The sequence below is a fragment of the Lolium rigidum genome, chromosome 7 (assembly GCF_022539505.1).
Source record: "Lolium rigidum isolate FL_2022 chromosome 7, APGP_CSIRO_Lrig_0.1, whole genome shotgun sequence".
In the NCBI taxonomy this organism is placed as follows: domain Eukaryota; kingdom Viridiplantae; phylum Streptophyta; class Magnoliopsida; order Poales; family Poaceae; genus Lolium; species Lolium rigidum.
This window is the reverse complement of record NC_061514.1, coordinates 230,601,932-230,613,231: the sequence shown is the minus strand read 5'-3', so window position 1 is coordinate 230,613,231 and position 11,300 is coordinate 230,601,932. Positions and strand designations below refer to the sequence as shown.

The following is an 11,300-nucleotide window of genomic DNA, read 5'->3' as shown; positions in this document are numbered from 1 at the left end:
TGAAGAGTTATCAACCCGAAATACTAATTTAGTTTAAAAAATTATGGGAATATTTTTAGCTCACAATTTATCAACCGCTCTGTCCACTATTTATCAACGGTAAATATGAAAAGTTATCGACCCAAAAGGCTAATTTTATTTTGAATATTTTCTTGATTTTTATAGCTCACAATTTATCAACCCTCTCCCTGGTTGTTTATCAACAGTAAATATGAACAATTACCTACCCAAAAAACTAATTTTATTTTTAATATTTTGACGAAATTTTTAGCTTATAATTTATTTGAGTTGCAAATGTATTTATTTGAGTTGCAAGTGTATTTGTTTGAGTTGCAAGTGTATTTATTAAAGTTGCAAGTGGTAGTTCATTTGAGTTGCAAGTAGTTTTCCCCACCCGTTATTTTTTCCCTCTTAAAAACCACTAACCCAAAAAAGGGAATTAAAAAATAGTCCAAAGGGAATTATACAAAGGGAATTGTACAAAGGGAATTGTACAAAGGGAATTGTACAAAGGGAATTATAAAACAGATTGCATAGCGAGGTTGAATTTTGAATAAAATTACGCAATCAAAAATAGCACAAAAGGGAATTCGCGATTTTTTTTATATTTTTACGTTTATAACATGTACGTTCTAGTACAAAAGATATATGTTTCTATTTCCGACAAGAAAATCGGGCAGCTCATATGGTCAGCAGTTCTCTGTCCTGCGCGCCGGGTAAGAGGTCGCAGGTTCGATTCTCCGCAACGCCTTTAATTTTTTCCGGGGCTGGCGCGGCTTTGAATACGACAAAAACTACGCAACGCAGCTATTCGCTCGTAGGAATTGACCGCGCGGACGGTCGATCGTGAGGGAGAGGTTTCGCTCGTTGACAGTGGCTGTGTGCTGGGACTGGGAGTGGACCCATGGATATGCCCTAGCGTCCACCCCCTGCTCATCCCGTTTCTACCACCTGCCGCCCCCGCCCCCAAATTGCTCCAAGCGCCGCCGGTAGACGGAAAGACGGGATGGTTCGCTTTGGATCGGAGGATCGTGCAATGGGTAGTAATTATCTCCAGATCCTCATTTCTTTTCTCACCATCGTTAATTCTATTCCCTTGTTTGTCTCTTATCTCTGCAAATTTTAGGAGCGATCGATCGTCACGGAATACATGAGGTTGGCGGGCCTCTTCTTGTTGGTGGGGTTAATTTGCTCAACACGCGGACTGGCCTCTTCTATGATCAAGAGCTTCGCCACGTCCTCACCGATGAGCATCGGTTTCGAGCTTATCTGGAGTTTCGCGAGCAGGCCATCAAAATCGCCGTGACTGAACTCATGTCTGGTGCCAAATCACCTGTACGTGCATAGTGCATTGGATCAACCTCTCGTGTGCCTTGTCTTCGAAAAAATCTATACTTTTCATACTAACACATTTTTTTTGTTGCATCTAATCTTTGCAGGCTGATTTGTTTCTCCCGATTGCCGAGGATATTGATACCTTCAATAGCGAGCTTGTCGAGTACATCTTGATGCGCTACACGAGGCATGATGGAACCTCCTCCATCTTGCAGCGATCTGTTACTGGGGATGATGGACATAATGGAACTGAGGTTGAAAACACCTCGATAAGGCATTACTTGCCTAATGATATAATCAGACAAATCGAGAATGTAAGTGTTGCGGCAAATATATGTGTTTTTCCTACTATCAGCATGTTATTGTTGGAGCACCCTCTAAATTTTCATTTTCCAGAACCAAAAGTTGCTTTGTCAACAATTGTCGTCTATTCAGAGGTACTTTGCATACCGGAAATTTCTTGTGAAGCTTGACTTTATTCAGGTGCTGGCCACTTAACACCTTCTATGCTTCATTCAGTATACCACACTCTTGCATACTCAGTTTCTTCCTATTGCAGTCGAATAGTGATCCTGAAAGTGTTCTAAAAAGGCTTAAATCTTCAACTATATGCCCGGGGCTTCCAGATCATGAGCTAAGGCGTTGCTTAGAGGTTTCAATTGCCATATGTTTTATTGAATAAGTACATCATTTTTTCATGTAATATAGCTTTTCCTTTTCTTTCAGGGCCATATTAATTTTTTGAAAGAATACGAGGATAAGAAATTGGACCCTGCGGCCAGCATATCTGAGGTTAGAATTGGCAACCTTTCTTTGACTGTGATATTAGATTTGTTATGTGCTAGGATTTATAGTCCGATTTCAGTTTGAAATCAGAAATTTTTACTCTTCATTTTTATTGTGGTTCGAATTCTACATGTATTGTCTATTTATTATCTCGTGAAGAAAACATAAACTGGGACACTTGAACATTATTAGGGCATAATATCTGTATCCTACAATCCTGCAACCCATTAACGCTAGACAAATCGGCTGCTCTATTCACACGATTCTTCCCCTATAAACAAATAGTTTGCAGGAGGTGAGATGAGAGTGGGTCAATATAACACGAAAAGAATAACACAATAATCTTATTTTGAGGAACACAGACAATGGAAAGATTGTAAAAAACAGAGCTGTATCCTGGGTTACATTTAGAAAACAGGCAAGAATGCCCTTGCTATCTATAAATGCCCAAAAGTCTTACAATGGAGCCGCACTGCGTTCCACCAGTTCACCATACAAAACAGACCTGATCCTGTGGTTACATGGCAAAGATACAGTGAAGCAGCAAGACCAACTTTTTCCTGGTCTAAATTGCTCGGAGTATTTAGCTCCATGAATCTGCAGCTTCACCATGCCTCTGGATGAAAAAGCATCTTCATGTGGATAAGAGCTTATTCAGTATGCAGATAGAGCTATTAACTGTTTGTGGGAACAGTAGCAACACATCCCTTTGCGCTGTATTGCATTTTTTCAGTGTCAAATTGTTGGACTGTAATCTGGGCGTGAGCACATAATGGCTTATTATGCTGTCTGTCCAGATAGTGCGTGCACCATTGAGCCACCCAAACCCCACACCTTCTCCCGCCTGTTGATAAAGCTTTTAGAAATGTGCTACTCCCTCCGGCCCCATTTACTTGTGGCAGACCATGTGGCTGATTGGCTTTGCTTTGCATGTGCTTAAAACGGATATGCGGAGTGTCAAGAGATATTTAAGTAAGTAATAATTATGTTTAGTTGTCATGGTTTTAAGCCTTTGTTATATTGTCGAGTCGATGTCACCCCTCCTGTACAAGCTGTCAGCCTTGATGATATGCATGCTGAGCAGGCACGCAGGGAGAGATGTAGAAGGAAAGACAGAGAGGTGACAAGGAATGATCCGTATCGTCATACTGACAAACATATGATGAACTTTTCCAGCAATGCAATTGCCTCGAATTATATTTCCAGCTTGCATGAAACGACTAAGCATGTGAGTAGGCATGGATAAAAATAAACAGTTGCATGCTTGCTACGGAAAAAGCTAGGCTACAAAAAGCAAATATTTTTCACTTGCCATAACAGTAGTTCATGAAAACATAATTATTATTAAGAGGTCTCTTCCTAATACCGTGCTTCTTGCTCATCAAAATAGTGTCCCTGCTTGATGTAAACCTTACAGCTTGTTACTCGTGGCATGGCTGTGGGGATTTAGATAAACGCAGGCTCTTGCGGCTCTGCTATAGCCTGTAGGGATTAGGTTGACATATGCTTAGATGGGAAGACAACTGGGTGAGAATAGATTGATTTTTTCTTATGAAATATATACTCCCTCCTTCCGGAAATAACTGACTTCGATTTGTCTAGATTTGCATGTATCTATACGTGTTTTAGTGTGTAGATACATGCGAATCTAGACAAATCCGAATCACTTGTTTCCGGACGGAAGAAGTATATGACATCCTTATATCAAGGACTCGCTCGGTGGCTTTTTGTAATACAATTTTGCTTAGTGCATTTCCCCAGGATAAGTAGCTTGTCGTCACACTGCAAGTCGGTGCCCATGTCTGACACCCTTTATTGTCCCCACAAAGATGATACTACCTCCGTTTCAAAGAATAAGGCGTTCTTGTTTTTTGTGCTTTTTTTTGTTTGACTAAGAATTGCTTCAAATATATAAAGATTGTTTGTATGAAATCAACATCATGTGAAAGTACTTTTCAATATGAATCTAACGATACTAATTACATATAATATAATCAAGATTTTGTTGCTTATTTTTTATGGGTAAAGTTCGTCTTGAATTACGTGTGCACCTTATTCTTTGAAACGGAGGTAGTATGTGAAATGACCTAGTGCCACCTTGTTCATACAGTTTAGGCTGCTGCTATGAACTTAAGCGATTCCCCACAGTGGATGATCTGGTGGGTTGTCTGCTGCATCAAGTATATTTGTTTATAGCTTAATTTAAACAATATCCCAAATGGTCTTCATTCTTTATCTTTGCATTGATTTTCTCTTATTTAGTGGGCCTCACCTTGCCGTAGACTCTCCTACCTTCACCTGTGGCACCTAATTACTTCAATGCTTGTACATCGAGACAATGTACTCTCCCTGTCCTTAACTTTATTTGTGCATCTCCCCATGTCAGAACGCAGCCTCCCCTCTCCCTGCACCTCCTTTAATTTTTTTCTCACATCCATCTGACCCTCCCTATACTATACACCCCGGCAGCCTGCCATGCTGAAAGCTGGAATACTCTTTCTGGAGACTATGCTAAACCCTGTACCGATGCCTGCTATATGCTCTTGAGCCTAACGTGGCATCCAGGGCACTTGTGCAAGTGGAAGGAAGGCCTTCCGAAGCATGTGCATACATGGTGCCATATAAACGTTTGAGTGCTGACAATGGGTCACAGGCTTTCAGTTATTGTGGCAAGTGATGTGTTGTGTTTTTGTTAGACATAATTTCATAGTCAGGAATAAAAGAAATGTTCTAGCTTTCAGTTGGCATAACACATGGCATCAGCTGGCTTGACATGTCGTACCTTCCTTGTCTTCACTTTCACAGTATGAAAACATAGCTTTGAAGAAGATCCATTCAGAGTTGAGTTCAGAATTACAGGAGCATCTGGATCGCTATGATTGGGTAAGTTCCATGATTCTAAGTTTGCAGATTCCTTCTAACCCAGTTCCGTGTAGTCCCTGGAGCTCATGCTCACTGTCCTTTTTGTGATTTGTAGATGCTTATGGAGCAGTACTATGACCGTATGAAATTAAGGAGTCTTGCAAGAGAATGTGCTACTCAAGCGCAAATGACTGGACATGTTCTTGTCGCAGAGGTAAGTCGTTAGTGGTGTTTTTGTTATCATTCTCTGCCATTTTGATACCAGTCAACTATAGAAGCATAAAAGAGTGGATAAATTTTCCTCTGCTATTTCACATAAATTACATCATCATAAATGCATTTTATACAAATTAACGTTAATGCTGTTTTTCAAGGTCGATGTCGCATTCCTTCTTTTCTCTTTGGATTTATGATAAGTACTCCCTCTGATCATAAATATAAGACGTTTTAGACATTTTAAAATGAACTAGATACATGCCAGTGTGAGTCAATCTACACACTAAAAATAGACTAGAGACATATCAAAATAGATGAATCTACAAAAGGCTTAAACATCTTATATTAGTAAACGGAGGGAGTATATTGGTTTGACTTGTGTTAAACTTACATTGTCTACGGGGTTTCAAGTTTGGATTTTCATCTGCATATCATACAACACCCTCTCATTTTTCTCCTTCACCGTAATGTACCCTGGGCAAGCTTTTTTGTGTGTCTGTAACTATCGTCTGGAAAGACATCTGTCTGCCTAAACAAATGAAGTTTCTGGTTTGTTATATGCAAATTTTCTATTGCAGGGTCTACCAATAAAAGCACATCTCAAGAAATATATGCTTTCCGCAAATCCAGAAGTTAAGAAGCTGCCTTCATTTAAACAAGCAGCGAAGCTGTCATTTGACAGCTACATGGGTCGAATAAAAGAGAAATTCAGAAGCAGGGCTCCTCTTGGCAGGCCTATCGGAAGGCCATTCCAGTTGCTTTTTGCGGGTACATTAGCAACTTCATTTGGTTAGTACTGTTTCCATCTCCCCGTACGCGCACTACTAGATTCATTCTGATTCGTTCTAATTTGTTTTCGCTAGGATTTTAGGTGGGTTCGGTAGGATTCGTGTTGTTCCGAGATTCGTACTATTCCTCTGCGAGTCAACACCTCACACGCCATGCTAGCTAAGTAGCTATACTCTAACGCCGTGTATCTGATGCTATAGTGATTTGGTCGAATGTTTTGTTCTTGCTTAGCTTTATCTATTAATGTGTTGCTCTTTTGCAGCTCGTAAGTTATGATGTTTTTTGATCTGTAGTGATGATGATTTAGGCAAGTTTTTCTGGAACAACTATTTTTCGAATTTTCCTAATCTGAGCAAAATTTTAAATTTCAAAATAGAGCAAAATAATTTTAAATTAATTTTGAATCTGAGCAAAATTTTCCAATTCCGAATCTAATCAAAAAATTATTTTGAACAATTTTTCAATCTGAGCAAAATTTGATTTTGAACAAAATTCGAATGTGAGCAAAATTTGATTTTGAACAAAAATCAAAGCAAAAAATAATTTTGAAGAAATTTCGAAATCTGAGCAAAATTTGGTCGAATTTGAAACAAAAAAGAAACCGACCGAACCATCCAAGAGCGGAAGGAAAAAGATAAAACCGGTTGACCAGGAAAACCGCACAGGATCCTTCTCCGTCCGCAATCCCTATTCCCCGCCTATTTAGCGGGGCTTAATACGCCCCGCACGCATGCGGGACCGAGCGGGCCGCGGCCCATCTGGGCGGTTTTTCCTTTTTGTGTTATTTCGTCGGTTCGCGTTCCGGTTTTGTCTTTTTTGCTTTTTCTTCGTTTCTTCTTTTTTTTTTCCGGTTTGTCTGTTTTCCATTTTCTGTTTTTTTTTTCTGTTTTCTGTTTTAAGCATTTTTCAAATTCCAGCAACTTTTAAATTTAAGCATTTTACAAATTCCAGCAAATTTTAAAATCGAGTATTTTTCATATTCGAGTATTTTCTAAATTGGAGCAAATTTTAAATTTGAGCAATTTTCGAACTCAGCAAATTTTTAAATTTGAGCATTTTTGTAACTCGATTTTTATTTTTAGATATGTTTTTAATTCATTATTTGAATCAGATTCGCAAAAAGGGTTGTAAAACCCGTCACTCGCGGGGTTCGAAACGCGTCTACCCGCTCTTGGGGTGGATTCTGCTACCACTGAGCTGCAGTTTCGTTCGTGCTTATCATGAGAAAGCATTTTACTAATTTTAGACGTAGAGAACAACTTAATGGGCCGGCCCAACAGAGGCGAGCCGCGCGTGCGCGCGTTATTCCCGCACGCACGCGGGCGGGGAATAGGGCAACGCTTCTCCGTCCTTCCCAAACCGGAAACAGGAGCTGCATCGCTAAATTACTGGGCCGCGGCCCGGGTGGCTATCGTTAGCGTGCGGAGCATATTAATGCACGCTAACGAGCGATAAATAGGTCTAGGAACATTGCGTGCTAATTTTCTGTTGGGCCGGCCCAGAACTAAAGAAGCAGCGGGTTGCGAAAACCCCCGATAACCTTCTTCTCTAGGACTAGGAGCGACGCCGCCGCCCGGCTCTTCATCAGCAACCCCTACCGGCCCCCGCGCTATCCTAGCCGCCGCCCGCCTAATCAGGACATGTCCTAGGCAAGCCGGGCTGCCACCTTCCTCAGCCGGCGCTGACCACGGTTGCTCATCGGCCGCTGCTGATCTCCGAAGGCCGTCTCCTCTTTTCTTTTGGGGAACCGAAGGCCCTCTCCTCGTCAAGCTTCTAGTTGTCGGCCATGTCCAAGAATCTTTCATTAGAGCGTCCGTGGAAAAGAGGTATATCGCCCCCTTCCCTTCATTAAATTGGAAAATTGTCATGGTGCTCACGCTCTCTCGTATGCATCTAAGAGATGGAATTGTTTTGTATAGCAATAATAGACTATTGCTGCATGTGTTGCTTCTGCGTCCACAACTTCTGTAAAGATTGCCGTCACTTTCATGGGTAAAGAAGATCTAGGCCAAAATTATATATACTTCACACTCCTTTTCCTTAATATAATATATTCCATTGGAATAGCCCTAGCCATTACTACTGCACTTCTATATTGTGCTATATGTTTCTCACTCTGGCGTCAACCGTTCAAACTAGTAATTTTTCTACAATATAATTATTTTGCAGAGCATAGCTGACAACGCCGCTGTATTGTTCTGCTATTAACATCAACTTCTTATTTCTCACTGGCATGCCTGTTAACTATAGTTAATTTCCATACTCATGCAGATGACGGCAACAATGAAGAACGGGTAGGAGTGCCCTGAGAAAACTTGTGACTTTTTTCCATCATGTTCTGGTTCTGATTGACAGTGCTGATCTCTCTCCGCACAGAAGTATGACCCCCAGTGTGGCATGACGAAAGACGAGTTCGAATGGCGATGTGCTCAGGTTGACAGGGTAAGCCAGCGTATGCCCCAGGCGTTTGAGAAGTTGGATTTCCAGTTGCAGGTTATGCGTCGTCACTTCCTGGATGATCCTGATGCCCTAAACACTTGGGATGAGTATGAAAACGATGTCCGTTATGCATACAGGCATAACCTCTTGCAGACCCTGTCGTCACCATTGTCAATCCCGGTTAGTATTCCACACACACACACACACTTTACCTATTTCTGTTCAATTCCCGTGCTGGAGATGCTAGTCCTTAGTGTTAATAACACATTAGTTGTACTGATGCATAACATTAATTATTGCTTACAAATATGGTTATAACCGTAGAGCTAGTATACCCTTTGTTTCACTATGTGTCTTTGTGAGCCAACCATGGGCAGAGTAATAAGAAACCATTAATTGAGTCTAAATATGCCATGCTACCACTAATCAAAGCATCCATCCAAAGAAATCAATCCAAATCATTCTATTCAGTGCAGGTGCTTGCTATGCATCATACACAATTAAGAAATCTATTCTCTCTTTCCCACCTCTTGCTCTTACTTGTGTCACCAAATGCTGACTAACAACATGCTTGAATTATCTACGTTAATTGTGCTCTGTCATCGGGGATTTTGGTGACGAGGCACACCATATTGGGTGCCACCGGTTGATAGATAAATCAGACTCCAGCGAAGCAATCAAACTGCCGAACCAAGAAGTAGCTAATCTGGGACCAGATGCATTTCGTGTTTAGAGATGCATCAATCTGGCTAGTGAGATTAAGGAGGCGACTTTACTTTTCTGTCCTCTTGAGGCAAATTCTGTAGCACACTAGCTAGCTAGTAGCACCGGTGATTTTCAACAGGCTGTTTGGATTGATGGTCCAACAGATTTCCTTTGCCTAGGTTTGGTGCAGGATGTAAAAATCCTTGAGTGGTAAAGTTGCCTAAAATTCTCAAAAAAACATCCATGACGACTTCAACTTAACTTTATTTATTTTTAATTCAGTTCACCAGGTCGAAGTATTGACCAGTACTTTTCTTGTTGATTTGCTTGGCTAGCATAAAGCATGTGTGCCGGTGCCGTAGGAGAAAGATTTCCTTAGGACCCCCTCTTGGAATAATGTTATGGATGGTGCAAATAGACATAAAAGCATGACCATCAACTGCAGTTGCATATATTAGTTTACTAGCCATAGTAGAACCCATAAATTCAGCCATTTGCATGCAAGTGTATGGGAGTCGTAACAATAACACAACTTATAGACGGAGTAGATGAAATGTGACTTTGCAACATCAATTAACCAGCTTTGCAAGAGCCTTGTATGTGGAGGTGTGGAATACTAGGAGTAGATTTAACAGGTACTGTGCATGGAACAAGGCTGCTTTCAATAGTGTGAAGCGTAGGACCACAAAAAATCAGCAGATTTTATTAGGGGCCTTAGGGGAATCATGAATTCTATCCATAGAAAGATATATTGAGCGAAGTTTCCTGTGGACGCGGACAAATAGTGAAACAGAGGGAGTAATTGATAGAAGAAGAGACCTGTAAGGTTTGCATTTTTTCTATTTTCCGCAAAACCCCTTGGTCGGAGCTCATTTAAGACCTTCAGATACCTTTGTGGTACATCGTTTGTCTGAAATTTACTGTTCGCAATCATGTCTATTAGTTCCAGTTCTGTGCTGTCCAAAGTTACCTTGTTGAGATAGATCATTTAGTTCATAGTTGAAGTTTAATCTTATTTGTTCATTTTATTGTTGAATTTTTATGCTCTTATTAATGACCTGTGCTAAGTCTTTCATGCATGAAGCATATTTTATTTGAAACAGTCCTATTTTGAATTTCCTGCTCTGCCCTAGTATCTGCATGTGTGATTTGGGCAATAGTTCCCCACACTCATTTGCAGTTGTGCAATCTGTCAAGTACATCTGTTATTAGATGACCTGTAAGGTCACCCATGATCGAGTGCTACCTACTGCAATGTTTTGTAATCGGCTGAGTTATATTTTGGATCATCCATTTGCAACATTGTGGGAGCTCACACTATCGTCAAATAAATCTTACTTTGTTTGACATGACTGATTCTTTTTTTGTAGCCATATTGATGTGTACATGCATTGACAATATTTTGAGTGTTGCTTTCAGAACTCTGATTTGTACGAGCAGCTAATGAAGAGAAAGGCGCAGTCCAAGACCTTTGTCGGCAAGATATCTGGAGGATTAGACAAGTTCAAAGAGGCAGCAACAAGGAACAAGAGGTTGGTTGGAGCTGGGGTAATATTTGCCGGTGCTGCTGCTGTATTTGCTCTTGGACGACACGCTACACTACGTGAAGTCAAACAGCAGACAAATGAAGCCTAGCTAGCAACAGTTGGATCATGGACTTGCTATCTACAAAGCAAAACTGTTCCTATTCAATATTACGTTGGAGCATTTCGTAGTTAATACCTGGGTGTGTAAGATGCTTCTAATATATAAAGCTCCGTATTGAACTTGGCATCTCCCTTAGGCTGGTCATAGTGGTAAGTATCATGCATATGATACTTGTGTACTATACTATCTTTATAGTGGTTAGTATCATGAAGTAGTATTATAGTCATGCTATATTTATTGTTTTTTAGAATCTCAATACAAATTTGTGCACAAGATTTGTCTGGCATTAACTTTTCTCGTGACATGTCACTCTAATTTCAAATCTTGTGCATCTCCTCTCTCCTCCTTAATTAGCTGCCACATCAGTATTTTTGTGAGACTAATGTGCATGATACTAGCTATGATACTAGCTCTATGGCTAGCCTTAGAAAAAAGTCTATTTTTCATCCTTCAACTTTGTGCAGAGTTCACTTTTCGTTCTAAACGTTTTATTTGGTACAAAATGGACCCTAAACTTTGCC

The 11,300-nt window shown here is 40.5% G+C and overlaps 1 protein-coding gene across 5 annotated transcripts; it reads left to right on the top strand.

The window, feature by feature from the left end:
* The first annotated feature begins 869 nt into the window (after positions 1–869).
* Positions 870–10,905, top strand: LOC124670186. 5 transcript variants are annotated; one of them, XM_047206696.1, is made up of 12 exons: positions 870–1,040; positions 1,127–1,155; positions 1,440–1,649; positions 1,732–1,818; positions 1,895–1,987; positions 2,062–2,127; positions 4,927–5,004; positions 5,099–5,197; positions 5,778–5,988; positions 8,260–8,282; positions 8,365–8,607; positions 10,552–10,905. In XM_047206696.1, the coding sequence occupies exons 1-12, from the start codon at positions 1,007–1,009 to the stop codon at positions 10,765–10,767; spliced, it is 1,389 nt and encodes a 462-aa protein (XP_047062652.1). In that variant the 5' UTR covers positions 870–1,006; the 3' UTR covers positions 10,768–10,905. The 5 variants fall into 5 exon arrangements, with proteins under 5 accessions (XP_047062652.1, XP_047062651.1, XP_047062650.1 ...); XM_047206695.1 differs by having other exon boundaries at positions 1,127–1,335; positions 5,778–5,967; positions 8,368–8,607; XM_047206694.1 differs by having other exon boundaries at positions 1,127–1,335; positions 5,778–5,967.
* The last annotated feature ends 395 nt before the right edge of the window (positions 10,906–11,300 follow it).

What these genes read in the sequence shown, in the direction of transcription:
- LOC124670186 (XM_047206692.1), top strand. Translation starts at nt 1,007, where the DNA reads ATGGTTCGCTTTGGATCGGAGGATCGTGCAATGG. An exon ending in AGCTAAGGCGTTGCTTAGAG is followed by an intron (nt 1,988 to 2,061) that starts GTTTCAATTGCC and finishes CTTTTCTTTCAG; the next exon opens with GGCCATATTAATTTTTTGAA. An exon ending in GACATGTTCTTGTCGCAGAG is followed by an intron (nt 5,198 to 5,777) that starts GTAAGTCGTTAG and finishes TTTCTATTGCAG; the next exon opens with GGTCTACCAATAAAAGCACA.